General features: G+C 46.4%; 1 protein-coding gene across 2 annotated transcripts in view; it reads right to left on the reverse strand.

Annotated features, from left to right (window-relative positions):
- Window positions 1-1637: 1637 nt before the first annotated feature.
- PASK (PAS domain containing serine/threonine kinase) overlaps window positions 1638-20169 on the reverse strand; it is a 44837-nt gene continuing 26305 nt past the window's right edge. For both annotated transcript variants that reach the window (XM_054040431.1, XM_054040430.1), the window contains 4 exons: window positions 19315-19514; window positions 13991-14124; window positions 4773-4919; window positions 1638-3941 (listed from right to left, as the gene is read on the reverse strand). In XM_054040431.1, coding sequence (XP_053896406.1) covers window positions 3817-3941; window positions 4773-4919; window positions 13991-14124; window positions 19315-19514 — 606 coding nt within the window. In that variant the 3' untranslated portion in view covers window positions 1638-3816. The remainder of the gene's footprint in view (window positions 3942-4772; window positions 4920-13990; window positions 14125-19314; window positions 19515-20169) is intronic.

Raw genomic sequence — 20169 nt, forward strand, 5'->3', positions numbered from 1 at the left:
ACATTTTGTTATTACCTTTGGAGTTTTTGGCTAGCCGTTCTTCAAACTCCTCTTTGGCTTTTCTTATTACATTCTTGCACTTAATTTGGCAGCGTTTATGCTCCTTTCTATTTGCCTCACTAGGATTTGACTTCCACTTTTTAAAGGAAGTCTATCTCTCACTGCTTCTTTTACATGGTTGTTAAGCCATGGTGGCTCTTTTTTAGTTTTTTTTACTGTGTTTCTTAATTTGGAGTATATATTGAAGTTGGGCCTCTATTATGGTGTCTTTTAAAAAGCACCCATGCAGCTTGCAGGGATTTGATTTTAGTCACTGAACCTTTTAACTTCTGTTTAACTAACCCCCTCATTTTTGCATAGTTCCCCCTTTTGAAATTAAATGCCACAGTGTTGGGCTGTTGAGATGGTCTTCCCACCTCAGGGATGTTGAACGCTATTGTATTATGGTCACTATTTCTAAGCGGTCCTGCTATAGTTACCTCTTGGACCAGCTCCTGCGCTCCACTCAGGAGTGAATCTAGAGTTGCCTCTTTTCTTGTGGGTTCCCGTACCAGCTGCTCCATGAAGCAGTCATTTAAAGTATCGAGAAATTTTATCTCTGCATTTCGTCCTGAAGTGAAATGTTCCCAGTCAATATGGGGATAATTGAAATCCCCCACTATTATTGAGTTCTTAATTTTGATAGCCTCTCTAATTTCCCTTAGCATTTCATCATCACCGTCCTGGTCAGGTGGTCGATAATAGATCCATAATGTTATATTCTTATTAGAGCATGAAATTTCTATCCATAGAGATTCTATGGAACATGCGGATTTGCTTAAGATTTTTACTTCATTTGATTGTACATTTTCTTTCACATATAGTGCCACCCCCCACCCCTCCTGCACGACCTTTTCTGTCCTTCTGATATATTTTGTACCCCGGAATGATTGTGTCCCATTGATTGCTCTCAGTCCACCAGGTTTCTGTGATGCCTATTAGATCAATATCCTCCTTCATCACGAGGCACTCTAGTTCACCCATCTTATTATTTAGACTTTTAGCATTTGTGTACAAGCACTTTAAAAACTTGTCACTGTTTATTTGTCTGCCCTTTTCTGATGTATCAGATTCTTTTTTATGTGAATGTTTATCATCTGATCTGGCCCCTACTTTATCCTCTTCCATCCTCTGCTCCTGACTATAACCTGGAGATTCTCTATCGTTAGACTCTCCCCTAAGAGAAGTCTCTGTCCGAGCCACATGTTCCTCTGCAGCAGTCGGCTTTCCCCCATCTCCTAGTTTAAAAACTGCTCTACAACCTTTTTAATGTTAAGTTTATGACATCACAGATACCAAATGGAATTATGGTTGAATTGAGACAGGAAGTAATTTTTATTCTGCATGTTTCAACATTTGTATTTTGGTTAAAACCAGGCTCTCTGTTAGAAGGAAGAAAAAAACCCCAAAACTTAAATTTAACATCTGGGGTCCCTACAAATTAAGGGCTAAAAGCTTCCAAGTGAGGAGCCAGTGGAGTCGTCTGGCGAAAAGAGAAAAAGAGGAATTTTTTTTTTTTTTTTTTTTTTAAAGGAAACAAGCCTTTCATTGTAAGTCAGTTCACACAGCAAAACAAATGAAAGACACAGGCAAAGAGATACTTTAAGAACCAAAACATTTATTCTGTTCACTTTTAAGAAACAGTGATACAGCACAATTTTGATAAAAACCATAGCAAATAAAAATATACTTTGTATTGCCAAAAACTAAACAGGATGTTAAAAATCCTTCTCTTTACATTTTAAAATGCAATCCACTCAGTAGAATTAGAGACACATATTGGCTATAGGATTTTCCTGAAGAAACCTTTTAGGTGCAGCTGTAGTCAGTGTAAACAGTGATTTTGCTACAGAAGAACAAGGTCCAATGAGGTTTCTCTCTGTTACCCTTTCATCTGTGTGCACATCTCAGTTGCATCTGTCCAGAATCATTCAAACCTGCAGCATCGTACACGAAGCATCTACTAGTGAGGGCAGCTATACAGAGTACAATGAGCAAGCCAGTCCCATTACACTGGAATCATGTACTGCAATACAGCATCAACAAATACGTATTTAGATGTATAAATCCTGTTACTGCTCTGGACTTTTGTATCCAATTCCACACACAGTGCACTAAAAAACAGGTCCTTTAAATTCTCTCTCTCTCTCTTCTATCTACTGTACAGAATGACAGCTCCTGGGGGATGGGGGGAAGAAGGTATGAGTGAGATTTTGCAGCACAGCCAAAATATGGGAGGTCACTCTGGGGAAGTTCTGGCCTAGATGAAAAATTAAAAGAGAATTAAGGAAAAAGTCTAGTTCAGTTAATCCTAAACTGATGGGACTTATATTATTGAGGCCCTAACCCACCGTGCAATTTTCCCTAAACAGAGCCATGCATGCAATCTCTTTTCAGCGCGTGCACCCACCACCTTGTTTACAGAGCAATAAACAAGCATTCAGGCTTGATTCGATTTTGTGGTGCAGCAAGGATCACTTGAAAAACCAAGCTGCATTTCTGAAATCCTTAAATCAAGGTTTACAAGAGAACTACAAACCAAGTAGGTCAGTTTCCAAGCTTGACAACATCTCAGTCTTTCTATCTAGAGAAAAGCACACTCAACAACCACCACCACCAGCAGCAACACGCCCATACTCCAGAACCAAGTGCTATTAAACAGAGAAACAAAGTCAAAACCAACTGACCACGCTGGGGTTTTCCACTGTATGTTTCTTTCAATATGAATTCTGTCAGAATCCAAGCCCCTTGAAAAATGGACTAACTCAGCTTCCCACTGCCATTACAGGGATAGAGGATGATAATCAGCTGGGGTTCTTTCAATCCTCAGCTTCCATCAGCAAACATTAGGACTCCAGATTCTAGATGTGAATGAGCTAAGAAACAGATAGTAGCCAAAGTAGTCCTTCCATTTGCAAGGGAATGCTTGCCTCAAACCACATTCTAACAACTGATGCAGGAAGGCTCATCCGCAACCACTGTGCCAAGCCTCGTTCACATGAACAGGATTTCAACCAGAGTCCCAGCTCTTGGGAAGAGTGCATGCCCTGCAGTCTCCCGGCTTGAGCTAATTTTACTTCCCAACAGCTACCGGTGGGAGTGTTGCAGTTTCAGATAAGCAGAGGTTTGGCCCAGACTAGAAATTGTATGAGAGTGTGTGGTGGTCTCCTGAATAGGACTCAATGTTATACTAGGAAGACAAATCCTAAACTCAGATGGGAAAATCTGGTAAGTGTACTGCTGGATTCTGTTTCATTAACACTATAGACTTCTCAGGCTCACAGGACCTGTCCAGATGAAGTGCTGTTGGCTCAAGGACAGTAAGAAAGGAAAGGCACATTTGGATCCAGTCACTGCTAGGGATATCCAGAAAACCTCATCTGGAGAAAGTGAAAAGCTTCTGCATTTAAGAGTCTAGAATGGATCAGCCTGAAGTCAAAGACTGGCTCTTTCACATCACTATCAAACCCCTTCATATCACAGGCCTCTGTTACAATAAGTGCATGAAGCCAACAGTGTACCAGTGGAGAGATTTCTCTCAATGGTGAGCAACTCCTGTCTTCTAGTACCTAAGGCTGATCCGTCTGTTAAAACAGAAGTGCTTAACGTGAAGCTTCTTTTAGTTCTTGGGATGACAGTAAGTGCTGTCCAGATGATGACTAGGGATCTGTTCTTCAGCAGGTGTGGAAATCTGCAGTATGCATCCTCTGCATGTCGGTCCCAACACTGAAGATTGGAACAAGATCTGTTGGCCTAAGCAGTGGCTATTCCTTCCAACTAGGGATCTGTGAGCTCATGGTCATAGGCATCATGGATCAGTCTCTGCTCACTCTGCAAGCAAGGAGCTGGCTGGCTGGCTCTGTGGCTGTGCTCAATACAGTGATTTCTGAAATTATTGCTTTCTGGGGAAGAAGAAAAACAAAGGATGGAACAGGAATTTAGGGATGAGCCATAAACACTGTTTATCAGCCAGCATGTACATGGGTGATGAGTTTTTCTTTTCCCTGGGGAAGCTCTACCCCTGCTCTGCCCTAAATACCCGCCCCTAGTCCACTCCTCCCCAAGCCTCCGCCTCTTCCTGACCCCACTCCACTTCTTTCCACCCTCTGCTCTGTTCCCTCCCTGCCCGCTCGCTGCCCTCCCCCCAAGCCTCTCCCCCAGCCACCAAACACATGCTTGGGGGCACTGCTAAACAGCTGTGGTTGGTGGATGCTGAAGACCCACTATTTTTTTTCCTTGGATGCTCCAGCCCCAGAGTACCCATGGAATCGGCACCTATGAATATGTACCTCAAACACAGAGGCACAGATTCCAGAAACTAAGCCTTAATCTGCAGTCAGGAAGCAGGTAGAAGCCAAATCTCTGCAAGCACTAGGGTCTAGCTTAAAGCAATGACAACTGACATGGCCTAGTTATTAGAGCTGTACTAATACCAGCTATGATTCTAGTTATACAAGCTTCCCCACTACACTATCTTCTCCACGCCAGCCAAGATTCCACTAACAAGATGACTGTACCTAGTCTGCACCATTTAGGATTTCACTGGCAAGTGTTTAGCAGAAGTCCATCTATCAACAGCAGCCATATTTGAGACAATCACAAGAGTAACCACCAAGTTATGATCTCACTCTACACAACTCCTAGTCACATTTCCACCTCCTCTTGTAAATCTTATTCAAAAGATACTTTGGGGGGAGAAGGGGAAAGGAGTCATTTTCAGACCCATGTCTTACCTGGCCTGGCTGAGACATACACCTCTTCCCACGTGTAATTAGCCAAGTTCACAGGCTGCAGCACCCAAGGATTCTCTACTAGCTTTTCCAGGGTTGTACGCTGCTCTGGAGCAGCATGCAGGAGCCCAGACACCAGAGCCATCAGATCTAAGCAACAACAACAAAAAGATTTTTTTAAAAGTTAGAGACAATAAGAGGTGTTGCTCTGTCTTTGTCCTAGGCAATGTCTACACTGCACAGCTTACAGTGGCACAGCTGTGCCGCTAAAGCCTTGCTGCTGTAAGGCACGCAGTATAGCCGCTCATTGTCGGCATGAGAGCTTTCCCGCCAACAAAGCACTGTCCACACTTGCACTTTTTGTCGTTAAAACTTTTGTCAATCAGGAGGATGTTTTCTCACACCCCTGACCGATAAAAGTTTTAACAACAAAAGTGCAGTGTAGACATAGCCCTACTTACTCTGACACTGCTGTATGAGGTCACAAGGCACACTAAGGCCCTGTCTACACTGGCAAGTTTCTGCACAGTAAAGCAGCTTTCTGTGTTGTAACTCCCGAGGTGTACACATAGCAGATAGTGTGCAGAAACTGCGCAGTGCTGTAAAAAAACCACCCCAACGAGAGGCATATAGCCTTCTGCACCAGGGGTACAGCACCACAGTGCCAGTGTAGACACCCAGGTCGATTACAGCGCTGCGATTGGCCTCCGGGAGATGTCCTACAATGCCTGTTCTTGCCTATCTGGTCATCGGTTTGAATTCTACTGCCCTGCCCTCAGGTGACCAATCATCATCCCCACCTCGTAAATTCCTTTGGAATTTTGAAAGTCCCCTTCCCGTTTGCTCGGTGATGCGTGTCGTGGTCTCAGCGCATCTTTCCAGATGGCCATGCCTGCTCCACTCACCAGGCGATCCCCCACCTGGAGCAATGCGGAGCTGCTGGACCTCATCAGCATTTGGGGAGAGGAGGCTGTGCAGTCCTAGCTGTGCTCCAGCTGTAGGAATTATGATACCTATGGACAGATTTCACGTTGCATGACATAAAGGGGCCATGACTGGGACACATTGCAGTGCAGAGTCATAGAATATCAGGGTTGGAAGGGACCTCAGGAGGTCATCTAGTCCAACCCCCTGCTAGTCCAATCATCTAGTCCAATTCCCAACTAAATCATCCCAGCCAGGGCTTTGTCTAGCCTCACCTTAAAAAACCTCTAAGGAAGGAGATTCCACCACCTCCCTAGGTAACCTACTCCAGTGCTTCACCACCCTCCTAGTGAAAATGTTTTTCCTAATATAAAACCTAAACCTCCCCCACTGCAACTTGACACCATTACTCCTTCTGTCATCTGGTACCACTGAGAACAGTCTAGATCCATCCTCTTTGGAACCCCCTTTCAGGTAGTTGAAAGCAGCTATCAAATCCCTCCGTCATTCTTCTCTTCTGCAGATTAAACAATCCCAGTTCCCTCAGCCTCTCCTCATAAGTCATGTGCTCCAGCCCCCTAATCATTTTTGTTGCCCTCTGCTGGACTCTTTACAATTTTTCCACATCCTTCTTGTAGTGTGGGGCCCAAAACTGGACACAATACTCCAGATGAGGCCTCACCAATGTTGAGTAGAGGGGAATGATCACTGATTATCTCTGAGCAGAAGTATTGCCAAGCTTAAAATGAACAAAGATATTGTCAACGTTAGGCCTCAAACTTCCGCTTTGCAAAGGTAAAAAGGGCAAGCTTTGCAGAGGTATAAACTAAGACTTGTGGTCAAAATGCGCTGCAACCAGATAACACATTCTAACTCCTATAAAGCGAGATAAGTTGTGCCTCTGGGCACAAGGTGCAGGAGGCAAACTGCCGCTCTGGTGCTGCACCCACGAGCTGTCAGTTCTACAAAGAGCTGGACGCGATACTTGGTGGTGACCCCACCTCCACTGCGAAGTCACCTGTGGATACTTTGGTGGCTTGTGTGCCACATTTAAAACAATTGGCTACAAGAAAATAAGTAAGCATAAATTATACGGTCAAAGCAACACAAGGAGATCAGTAAGCATAAATTATACAGCCAAGGCGACAACGCTAACCACATTAAAGATTTGGCTGACCCTAATTTGTCGGCCTGTTTTAAGAAACGGCCGACAGATCAGATAAAAAGTACGAAGTCACGGGACTGTGTGTGTGTTTCGGTCATAAGGGAAACCTGACCCACACCCCCTGAACCGAAGGGACGTGCACTTTGCGACTGTCTGGACCTGGCCAGTGCGGAAAACAGCTGACTGAAGGGTAACGTATTTTCGGGTGAATGCAGGTAAGGTTATGGAATAAAGAAGTCTGGTTGCTCGAGCAGAATTGATCTCAAGTTGTATCGATACTATAGTGTTAAGATAGTAGTAAGTAGCTGATGAATAATAACTTTACATGTACTTGTGCTTGTCTTCAATATAACTTGCCATTTATAGTAATCGTTATTCAGTGCTGGTCTTTAATCTTGCTTCTTATTTTGTCTGTGTTGTCTTTATTGTCAAAAGTCATTAAAAACCTTTTTTGAGAAATAATCAGTAGTTTTAATTTTTCTTATACGGGCACTACTCAACCTCATTACATCTGTGTTGGGTGGTGGGAAGTAGCGATCACCCAGGGCCCAATTAGGGTCCTGACGAGTGCTTCCCTCTTCCTTTATTTCCACAATCACATCCCTCAATCTGCTGGCAACGCCCTTTCTTATACAGCCCAAAATGCCATTAGCTTTCTTGGCAACAAGGGCACACTGTCGACTCATATCCAGCTTCTCGTCCACTGTAACTCTTAGGTCTTTCTCTGCAGAACTGCTGCCTAGCCATTCGGTCCCTAGTCTGTAGCCGTGCATGGGATTCTTCTGTCCTAAGTGCAGGACTCTGCACTTGTCCTTGTTGAACCTCATCAGATTTCTTTTGGCCCAATCCTCTAATTTGTCTAGGTTCCTCTGTATCCTATCCCTACCCTCCAACATATCTATCACTCCTCCCAGTTTAATGTCATCTGCAGATTTACTGAGAGTGCAGTCCACACCATCCTCCAGATCATTAAAGAAGATATTGAACAAAACCGGCCCCAGGACTGACCCTTGGGGCACTTGGGGTCAAAGTGAAGGAGCTGCAGAACGCCTCTCACAAGGTGCGGGAGGCAAACTGCCGCTCTGGTACTGCACCCACGAGCTGCCAGTTCTACAAAGAGCTGGACGCGATACTTGGTGGTGACCCCACCTCCACTGCGATGTCCCCCGTGGATACTTTGGTGGCTCGCGTGCCAGTCGAGAGTGGACCGAGCCAGGAGGAGGAAATCTTGGATGAGGATGTGGAGGGGGACCCAGAGGCAGAGAACGACTCTGAGGTCAGAGATGCATGCAGCCAGGAGCTCTTTCCTACCCCAGAGGAGGCTAGCCAGTCACAGTTGTCGGATCTTGGAGAAGCGCAAACAGGAGAGGAGGCCACTGGTAAATGGATTTGATTTTGGGAACCACTGAAGCAAGTTGTTGGGGGCAGAAAGCAGGCTTATCTCTGTATGGTTCGCGTAACACTACATGCCTAGTCTGAGCGGCGGAATAGGCTGTTGATAGACTCCCTCACTTCATGGGAATCTGCCTCCGAGATCTCCACGAAACTCTCACAGAGATACTGGGCAATCCACTGCCGCAGGTTCTTTGGCAGAGCTGCTTTGTTTCTTGCCCCATTAATGGTAACTTTCCCGCGCCACTCTGACGACCGGGGGGACGGGGGGACACGGACGACCATTGCTGCACACAGGAGACCTGTATAAGGACCAGGGCAGAAGCCGCAGTCTTGGAGAAGACCCTCCCTTGATTCCCTGCTCACCCTCAGCAGCGAGATATCTTCCATAATGAACACAGCCTGTGGAAAACATGGGGATAGGAATGATTATCACGCCCCCCTGCCCCCCACACACACAGTGCTGGCTCTCCTCAAAAGCCATATGCCCAGTGTACAGTAGGGTCCGGAAACACTGATTTACCCTGCCCCTGCAGCTACTCACCATTTTGGGGGTCTTGTGGCTCACGTGTGCTTGCCTGGGGTCAGCCAGTTAGTGACGGGCACGTGAATAGTGACTGTGTTTTAAATCACTGTACCAGTGTTCTGTGTGTTGCAAATTCTGCTTCTGAAAAATGTTGTGTTTTGGCTTCACAGAGATGACCTTAGGAGCCCCAGCCTCCCTCTTTGTCATCATCGGCTGAACAGCTGCGCAGAATTAGAAAGCAGTCATGAAAAACTAAAGAGGACTTTCTGTGTGATGTCATGATGCACTCCACGGCCAAAAAACAGGAACTGAAGGAGTGGCAGAACAGCAAGAAGGGGACCGAAAGGAGAATGCGGCATGCCAGAATGAAGCCACAGAGCAGCTCTTAAAGGTTATGCGGCATCAAGCAGACAAGCTCCAGACAATACTAGCACTGCAAACCGAGCAGCTCTGTGCCTGCCCTTCCCTGCAGCTGCTGTCACAAAACTCTTTCCCATGTGTCCCCCAGACGGCGCCAACACACTCTTATCAACCTCCTGGCTCCAGTCTGTACCCGTGGCATTCCACTCCTCCCCTGTCACAGTCCAGCACTGCAGACTCCCGGTACCCATTGCACTCAACACCCATCCCTCTGCAGTTTGGCACTGCTGAAGTACAGTCAGGGCCGGCTTTAGCAGGTGTGGGGCCCCACGCCAGGACGCGAATTGTCTCGCCCCCCTGACTTCGCCCCCTCCCTGCCCCATTGGATCCCTCCCCAAATCCCCGCCCTGGCCCCGCGTCTTCCCCAAGCACGCCGCATTCCTCCTCCTCACCCCGCCCTCCCAGGCTTGCGCTGATCAGCTGTATGGCGGCGCAAGCGCTGGAGGGAGGGGGAGAAGCAGGACGCAGCTTTTTTTTTTTTTTCTTCCCCGCTCCGCCGGCAGTCCCGGACGTTGCGGGGCCCTCTTAGGCCCGGGGCCCCATTCCGGGGAATTGGCCGAATCAGCTTAAAGCCGGCCCTGAGTACAGTACCTGCTGCACTATACTCCAAAGGAGAAAGTTGGCTATGATCCCTTGACATACACAAATCTTTAACTGTCCCGGGACCCCTCCTCCTCCTGGGATCTTCCCTTCCCCCATTCCTCTCAGTGTTGGTGTGGTTTTTTGACTCTCTCCTCCGGTTGTTGTTTTTTTAATAAAAGAATTGTGTTGGTTTGAAAGCAATCTTTATTCTATTAATTGAAAGCAAACAGAGCCCTGCAAAGTAATGGACAACTATCTTAAACCTTCATATTGCATTGTCTGCACCAATCACAATCACCTCCTAGCATTACAAGCACTGCACTCCCGAGCATAGCAACAAATATTAGTGGCTTTCAGCTTTAAATTACTGCCTCAAGGCATCCCTGATCCTTATGGCCCCGCGCCATGCCCCTCTAATAGCCCTGTTCTCTGGCTGATCAAATTCAGCCTCCAGGCGCTGAGCCTCAGCAGTCCAGCCTTGAGTGAAGCTTTCACCCTTCCCTTCACAAATATTATGGAGCATACAGCACACGGCTATAAGCATTGGAATATTGTCATCAGCCCGGTCCAGCTTCCCGTACAGGCAGTGCCAACAGGCCTTTAAACGGCCAAAAGCACACACAGTCATTCTGCACTTGCTCAGCCTGTTGTTGAACTGCTCCTTGCTGCTGTCAAGGTGCCCCATGTATGGCTTCATAAGCCACAGCATTAAGGGGTAGGCGGGGTCTCCCAGGATCACAATGGGCATTTTGACTTCCCCTACGGCAGGGGTAGGCAACATATGGCACGTGTGCTGAAGGTGGCACGCAAGCTGGTTTTCAGTGGCACTCACACTGCCTGGGTCCTGGAAACCAGTCCGAGGAGCTCTGCATTTTAATTTAATTTTAAATGAAGCTTCTTAAACATTTAAAAAAACCTTCTTTACTTTACATACAACAATAGTTTAGTTATATATTATAGACTTCTAGAAAGAGACCTTCTAAAAGCGTTAAAATGGATTACTGGCACATGAAACCTTAAATCAGAGTGAATAAATGAAGACTCGGCACACCATTTCTGAAAAGTTGCCAACCCCTGCCCTACAGCAATCTTCTGGTCCAGGAAGAAAGTTCCTGCTTGCAGTTTCCTGAACAGGCAAGTATTCCGAAAGATGTGTGTGTCATGCACCTTTCCAGCCCAGCCTGCGTTAGTGTCTGTGAAATGCCCACGGTGATCCACAAGCACCAGCAGAACCATTGAGAAATACCCCTTCCGATTAATGTACTTTGTGGCTAGGTGGTCTGGTGCCAGAATTGGAATATGCATCCCATCTATCATCCCTCTGCAGTTAGGGAAGCACATTTGTGCAAAGCCGTCCACAATGTCACGCATGTTGCCCAGAGTCATGGTCTTTCAGAGCAGGATGCGATTAATGGCCTTGCACACTTCCATCAACACGAGTCCAACAGTCGACTTTCCCACTCCCAACTAGTTAGCGACCAATTGGTAGCAGTCCGGAGTAGCCAGCTTCCACAGTGCAATCGCTACACGCTTCTCCAACTGCAGGGCAGCTCTCATTCTCGTGTCCTTGCACTGCAGGGCTGGGGCGAGCTCACACAGTCCCATGAATGTGGCTTTTCTCATCTGAAAGTTCTGCAGCCACTGCTCGTCATCCCAGACATGCATGACGATGTGATCCCATCACTCAGTGCTTGTTTCCCAAGCCCAAAAGTGGCGTTCCACTGTTGCCAGCACCTTTGTGAATGCCACAAGCAATCTCATGTCGTAGCTAGTACGCATGGCGAGATCAATGTTGCACTCCTCTTGCCTTTGTAGTTTAAGCAATAACTCCACTGCCATTCGTGATGTGTTAGTCAGAGCGAGCAGCATACTGGTCAACAGTTCGGGATCCATTCCTGCAGACCGAAGAGGCAGTTCGCACAGTACACAAACCGTTGAAAGATGGCACCACATGCGGATGGAAGCATAGGGATTGCTGGGATGTGAAGCAATGCATCACAGGGCATTGGGACAGGACCCAGGATGCCCCACAACCCCCTCCACCTTTCCACAACTCTTAGTGGCAGAAGAAGAAGAGATGCTCTATGGGATAACTGCCCAGAGTGCACCGCTCCACATACCGCATGTGTGAACACACTATTGCGCCACCAGCTGACAGTGTGAACACAAAACAGCAGTTTCCCTTCAATGCTCTCTGAGCGGCTCTGTAACTCTGCCAGTGTAGACATGAACCTAATTTACTAAGGGTAATACTCATAAGTAGGTAAAATTGTAACCCCAGATCCCTCCAGCCCTTCTGCCAGGATTTCTCTGTCTTGTTTCATTCACTCAGGGCTGCGTTTGCCTGGCTTGGAGAATGATCTAAGCCTTCCACATTGTGTTAATAGTGAACTGAAAAGAGGCAAGACACTGCGCGGCAGCGGCGGGGCGGGGAGGGGAGAGAATAGAAAGAAACAGACAATCTATGCATGGAAGACTTCTTTTGCACACCATTCTTTCTACAACTTTGGTGCCTCTGGTGGGCACCCACCCACTCCAAGACCAATCCTTTTGCAGACAAACATTCTGAAATGAGGTCTTGTGGTTGTTTTTGTTTTAAGGGCATATACCTGTGGCTTGGGGAAAACACCAGGAAATTCCAAACTGCAAAGCTATAGAGGCGCTGTATGGGACTAAAATACTCCTAAGACCACCTACAGAGAGGTTGCTGATGAAAGATTTATCAACCCACCACATACTTGTTCTCTTCAACACCTCCCCCAGGAAGCAAGACCAGCAATATCTTTCTTTTAGTCCAGATCATGAAACCAATTCTGAAGCTACAAATGCAAGCAAACACCCTTCACATTCCTAAAGGCCCCACTGAGGTGAGGAAGTTGCCAGCAAGACCTCTTAAGCCAACAATACTGGTTGGCAATGGTTAAGTGAAGCAAAGCCTGAATTTGCATTCAAGCCTCCTGAGGACCACTGGTAGTCACTGGACCTTAAACTTGTCTAGTAGGCTGAACTTTCCAATTACATTATTTGTTCCAGCTCACTCCATTTTTAACTCATTGGTGGTTTGGGATAATGAATGAAGGAGTGAACTCACCATAGAGAAGGTCTGGAATTTGAAATATTGCCAGTGCAGGTAGTACACAGATACTTCCATATGTGTAAAGAATTAGAGTACTTTCCTTAAAGCAGGTGAATATACAGATTTGCATGTCATAACCCTTTTTCAGATGAGAACTGATGTTTAATAAACTAAGCATGTGTGAGACAGACACCCAAGAGGAGGGCAAAACCTGGAGAAATTAATATACACTGTGCGCTTCCAGCTACACAAAAGGTTCTTTCTAGAGCAGTTGTTTTCAAACTTTCTTTTCTGGCGATCCAATTGAAGAAAATTGTTGATGCCCGCGACCCAACAGAGCTGGGGGATGAGGGGTTTGGGAAGGGCTCAGGGCTGGGGCAAAGGGTTGGGGTACGGGAGTGAGGGCTGCTGGGTGGGGCCAGGAGTGAGGGGTTTGGGGTGCGGGAGGGGGTCAGGGCTCTGGGTGCAGCCGGTTGGGGTGCAGGAGGGGGTCAGGGCTCTGGGTGCAGGCTCTTGGGTGGGGCCGGTGATAAGGGGTTTGGGGTGCAGCAAGGGGCAGGGGATTGGGGTGCAGGGTTGGCATGCAGGCTTACCTCAGGTGGCTCCCGGTCAGCGACGCAGCAGAGGTGCTAAGGCAGGCTTCCTGCCTGTCCTGGCACCGTGGACCACACTGCGCCCCAAAAGCAGCCAGCAGCAGGTCCAGCTCCTAGGCAGAGGCGCGCGCAAGCGGCTTCACACAGCTCTCGCTCACAGGCACCACCCTCCACCCCCAGCTCCCATTGGCTGGGAACCGGCCAATGGGAGTGTGGAGCTGTGCTCAGGGCAGGGGCAGCACACAGAGCCCCATGCCGCCCCCTCCCCGCCTAGGAGCAGGACCTGCAGCTGGCCACTTCCAGGGTGCAGCGTGGTGTCAGAACAGGTAGGAACTAGCCTGCCTTACCCAGGCAGCACCGCTGACGGGACTTTTAACAGCCTGGTTGGCGGTGCTGACCAGAGCCATCACAACCCAATGCCTTACATTCCGCGACCTAGTACTGGATCGCGACCCGCATTTTGAAAACCACTGTTCTAGAGCAATCTCTTCCACTATGGTCAGTTCCATTGGCAATGAATGGCATGAATAAATGAAAACTCACCTTCTGACACCCTGTAAGGAGGATTTAGTACAGCCTCCATGGTCTCCTCTAATTCACAGAAGGGATTCTCTCCAAATAGTAGGGTATAAAGGGTGATGCCAAGCGACCACATCTCCAGCTCTGGTCCTTGGTACCTACACAAAAACACAGAAGCCCACATACACCAAGATATATGAAAGAACACACATTTGTGTATATGTGGTTCTGAATTTCATTTCAAAGTTAGGAAAGTTAATATGCAAATATTTTAGGAGTTCTACACGACTATATAAATGCTTAAGCAGAAAAAAATATATATAAAAACACTTTTAGTTGTCCTATACTGCCTTCATGCACATGCACACAACCCCGACCCTCTCCCACCCTTCTACCCGCAACACTTGGTATTCAGTTTCGCAAGTCAGTGCCAGCAAAAGTGAGAGCACTTATCACTGGGAATCACCACACAAGCTTTCTTCATGCAGCTCTGTATTTTTCCTCACATACAACACTTCCAGTAATTTTAGTCTTGGGCCTCTCCTAAATAGAAACTGATAAATTATGCCAAACTGCAAACAAATTATACAACATGAATTAACAGCCACTAGAGGAACAGCCACCTCGTTATATCTAGTTTCTAGATGAAATCAGAACCTAGCCTTCCTGAACACAGAGGGCTAGTATAGCTACAACATATATCTGGTGATCAGAAGACCAGATTAACTACTGAACTCAGGCCAAAATTACGGCTTGTGTACTTACAGCACTGCAAGTGCACCAGTGCCACTGTAGCGCTTAGTGAAGACACTACCTATGCTGGTGGGAGAGCTTTTCTCGTCAGCATAGTTACTCCAATTCCCCACGAGGCAGTAGCAATGTCAATAGGATAAGTCCTCCTGTCAATATAGCGCTGTCTACACCAAGAGTTCGGCCAGTATAGCTGCATTGCTCATTCCACACCCCTGAGTGACGTCATTATACTATACCTACATAAGTTTGTAGCGTAGACCAGGGCTTACCAACCAGAGTTTCAAACTACAGGTTAGACAGCTCAGGGGACACCTCTCATCATTCTGAAAAACAGTCTCCCAAGAGAGAGTCCAGCCACTTGACATCCCATCCGGGAAGGAAGGTAACTTGCTTCACACAGAGCTAGAAGTGTGTGACACTCTGTACCTTGGGGAAACACCCTGCATCCCCATGTTCACGCTTATAATATGATTGTGTGGTATCCAATGCAAAGTTTGGTCATGTTGGGTGTCTTTGGAAGGTTCATGATGCACTGAGCATTGCTGTTATAGTAATGTTATTGGTTGTAATTTCATGTATAAAGTTATGAGGCTGAAAATGTGTCCTCATAGCTTAAAACAAGCCCAGGCAAAACTCTCAACAGCAGAGGGGCACTTCACACCTCATCAGGGCATGTATGGGACAAACCCAGCCCAGCCTCACAGGAACAAAGAACACTGGCCTAGGCAGCAACAAAGGATTCTCCCACAGTATTCTTGCCAGCAAGTTAAAGAAGTATGGGCTGGATGAATGGACTATAAGGTGGATAGAAAGCTGTCTAGATCATCGGGCTCAACGGATAGTGATCAATGGCTCCATGTCTAGTTGGCAGCCGCTAGGTATCAAGCAAAGTGCCCCAAGTGTCGGTCCTGGAGCTGGTTTTGTTCAACATATTTACTAATGATCTGGAGGATGGCATGGATTGCTCCCTCAGAAAGTTTGCAGAGGACACTAAACTGGGAGGAGTGGTAGACATGCTGTAGGGTAAGGATAGGATACAGAGGGACCTAGACAAATTAGAGGATTGGGTCAAAAGAAATCTGATGAGATTCAACAAGGACAAGTGCAGTGTCCTGCACTTAGGACGGAATAATCCCATGCACTGCTACAGACTAGAGGCCGAATGGCTAGGCAGCAGTTCTGCAGAAAAGGACCTAGGGGTTATAGTGGACGAGAAGCTGGATATGAGTCGACAGTGTGCCCTTGTTGCCAAGAAGGCTAATGGTATTTTGGGCTGTATAAGTAGGGGCATTGCCAGCAGATCAAGGGACGTGATTATTCCCCTCTATTTGGCATTGGTGATGCCTTATCTGGAGTATTATATCCAGTTTTGGGCCCCACATTACAAGAAGGATGTGAAAAAATTGGAAAGACTCCAGCATAGGGCAACAAAAATGATTAGGGGACTGAAGCACATGACTTATGAGGAGAGGCTGAGGGAACTGGGATTATTTAGTCTGCAGAAAAGAAGAATGAGGGGGGATTGATAGCTGCTTTCAACTACCTGAAAGGAGGTTCCAAAGAGGATGGATCTAGAATGTTCTCAGTGGTACCAGATGACAGAAGAAGGAGTAATGGTCTCAAGTTGCAGTGGGGGAGGTTTAGGTTGGATATTAGGGGGGGGATATGTCACTAGGAGGGTGGTGAAGCACTAGAATGAATTACCTAGGGAGGTGGTGGAATCTCCTTCCTTAGAGGTTTTTAAGGTCAGGCTTGACAAAGCCCTGGCTGGGATTTAGTTGGGGATTGGTCCTGCTTTGAGCAGGGGTTGGACTAGATGACCTCCTAAGGTCCCTTTCAACCCTGATATTCTATGATTCTATTAAAGGATCTGTTGGACTCTCAAGTGAGTCACCCCCCTTCCCTTGTTCAGTTTGGGACTACGATGAGGTAATGCTCACCTGATTCTGAAGGGGGGGGCAAAAGACAAAAGGGAAGAAAGAATATGATAAAAGGGAGAGACATTTGCCATGCTCTCTCTCTTCCACCTCCATCTACAGACACCACCACCGAGAGACTGAAGCGCTGATCGTAGGGGAGAGCCTGGCTGAAGGGCAGCCAGCCAGCCTATGGTGAGAAGCATCTAAGTTTGTAAGGGCACTAAAAGTGTTAAGATCAGCTTAGAATGCTTTTTGCTTTTGTTTCATTTGAGCAAATCTGACTTGTTGTGCTTTGACTTATAATCACTTAAAATCTATCTTTTGTAGTTAATAAATTTGTTTATTCCACCTGAAGCAGTGCGTTTGGTTTGAAGCATGTCAGAGACTCCCCTTGGGATAACAAATCTGGTACATATCAATTTCTTTGTTAAACTGATGTATTCAAATAAGCTTGCAGCATCCAGTGGGCATAACTGGACACTGCAAGACAGAGGTTCCTAGGGTTGTGTCTGGGACCAGAGATACTGGCTAGTGTCATTCAGTTGCACAATCCAAGCAGCGGCTGGCCAAAAGTGCTCACTCATGTAGCTGGGAGCAATTTACATGTTAGCAGCCATGCAGGAACAACCTGGGAGTGGGGGTTCTCACAGCAGAGCAGTGTAAAGGCTGGCTCCCAGAGTCGAGGATTGGAGTGACCTAGCAGATCACGGGTACAGATAACACCAAGGGAACGTCACAAAGTGACATTTGTTAATTCACTGGTAACACAGTTTAGTCATCAGTCTACTGCAGGGATCGGCAACCTTTCAGAAGTGATGTGCCGAGTCTTCATTTATTCTCTCTAATTTAAGGTTTCACGTGCCAGTAATACATTTTAACGTTTTTAGAAGGTCTCTTTCTATAAGTCTATAATATATAACTAAACTATTGTTGTATGTAAAGTAAATAAGGTTTTTAAAATGTTTAAGAAGCTTCATTTAAAATTAAATTAAAATGCAGAGCCCCCCGGACTGGTGGCCAGGACTCAGGCAGTGTGAGTGCCACTGAAAATCGGCACACGTGCCATAGGTTGCCTACCCCTGGTCTACTCAAAGTAGCTGTTCCTACACTGTGGACTGCAAAAAGCGCTTGCTGCTGCCCTGGAGAAAGGACTGGCTCGCCTCCTTTTTTCCAGTTGCTGCTATACATGTCAAGTTTTTTCCATTAGCTCAGAGGTTTGAGCACTGGCCTGCTAAACCCAGGGTTGTGAGTTCAATCCTTGAGGGGGCCACTTAGGGATCTAGGGCAAAATCAGTACTTGGTCCTGCTAGTGAAGGCAGGGGGCTGGACTCTATGACCTTTCAAGGTCCCTTCCAGTTCTAGGAGATAGGATATCTCCATTAATTTAATTTAAATTTTTTTTAATTTAATTAGAAAGAAGAGCCTGGGGAGGGGACGCAGGTGAACAGCTAGAAACAAGGAGGAACAGCTAACCTACATGTCCCTAATAGTAGTCCTTGCTCCCAGGAGGACGAACTGCAATTCTTCTTCAGAGGCTGAATCCATAACCTGCTAACCTCCACTTGGAAAGGAACGTTCAGAGGAGATGGGGAATGAGACAAACCGATGCCTGGACCCTGTGTCTGGGGGAGCAATGAACCAATCGGCAGGGAGATACATGTAGTAAGAGAGGAAGCCCAGACTACAGGACAGCATGATCAAGGAGAGGACAACAAACTGATCAAGCAGCAGAGAAGTACGTGCCAGAAAGCAAGTAGAGAAGGGGGACAGAATAGGATGGGAATGGGAAATGACAAAATGTCTTTCTTCAAAATACGGCAAGTTAAAGGACAGCTACAATATAAATAATTCCCCGATACCTTGTTTTTCTATGTAAACAATTGCTGTACTTGTCAAAGAGATTTGTGTTCATAAACAGGCTTGAATGGGAGGGGTGATGGGTCATCAAGACCCATCTATTAAGATGTAGATGTAGATAGTGAGAAACACAGAACAGATTAAGTTGTGATATGACTCACCTAGACCCTACCAGGCTAGGGATAAACCTGCTCCTTAACTTGGTTGTACAGCATGGCAGCCAGAAGCTCACCCAACATGCTATTTTTAATAAGGCACTGCATGAGCACCACTAGTTCAGCTTGAAGTGGCACTTGCATTCTAATCACACCAGGCAGTTAGTCCCCCTTTGGCTGGGAACATTCACGCTTGTGCAGAGTGCAGAGGAGAATTCCTTTACGATCTTGATAAAAGACGTATGGAAAATGATCAAGACATTTTGAGATGCTTAGATTGCATTTGGACAACTGACCAAACTTAAAGCAGTATTTCCCAATGTGAGGGTGCACCCCGTTGAGGAGGCAAGAAGGACTAATGGGCAGGGGCCCACAGATTTCTCAATTGTTACCCAGTCTCAGCTTTCATTTGAAAGAGAGGAATGAAGTCTCTGCAACAGTAGTGAAGAAAATCTTCAAACTATGTGAGCCAATGTCTGTGAGTTTGCAGAGTACCTGAAAGCAGAGCTTTGAGGTGTGAAATACCCAATTTATTTCAATGGGTCTAGCATAGATGCTAATTACAATAGTTTAAACGTCATTCTGTCATTCTTTTGCCCCGGCCTTACAAGTGCATTGCTAACAAGGAACACAAGAGCAGTTTTCACTCAGGTCCAGTACGTACGGATTGCCCAAGAGGACTTCTGGTGAGCAGTACTCAATTGTCCCACAGAAGGTGTAGAACAGCTTGCCAGGTTCCAAGTAAGCAGCTGAGCCAAAGTCCACCAGTTTGATTGAGAAATCTTCAGCAATAATGATGTTCTCATCCTTGATGTCTCTATGGAGGATATTTCTGCAGTGGAGATATCCCACTGCTGACACTAGCTGAAGCACAAAGAGTGAGGTCACAATACAAAGAAGTTTACATGAGGGACACTTATCCAGAATAATCCAGAACACAACAGAACGCTGATAGGCATATTTGGGGGGTTTGTTTACATCTCATCTATACAAGATGAGGAGCTGCCTCCAACTGGGGATGGCTGTCATTGTATTGCAGTAATGCTCTCTGGGAAATATATTTGGAAGCAAACTAAGATTTTGCGCTCTCCAAATGTGTAAGGTTAGGGTGCCTTTTAGCCATGTTGTTTGTTCATCCCCTGGGGTTAGGAGCACCAATGATTAGTCACAATCCAGAAAGTTGTTTTTGTTTTTTTATCCAAAATTTTGACCAAAGAATAATTTAGTCTTCTCACATTTCCTTCCCCATCACTGCAGGCTTATAAAGTCTGAGTATTTGGGCGTGAACTTTTATATAAATAAGATAACTCACTCCTAAATACTGAGGCCTGGTCTACACTAGAAAATTAGGTCATATAACTACATCGCTCTGGGATGTGAAAAATCCACATCCCTGAGCAACAGTTAAGCCAACCTAATTCCCCATATAGACAGCACTAGGTCGACAGAAGAATTCTTCCTTGCAATCCACCTGCCTGAGAGGTGGTAAACTACACTGATGGGAGAACCCCTCCTGTTG

The sequence above is a fragment of the Malaclemys terrapin genome, chromosome 9 (genome assembly GCF_027887155.1).
Source record: "Malaclemys terrapin pileata isolate rMalTer1 chromosome 9, rMalTer1.hap1, whole genome shotgun sequence".
NCBI classification, from domain to species: Eukaryota; Metazoa; Chordata; order Testudines; family Emydidae; genus Malaclemys; species Malaclemys terrapin.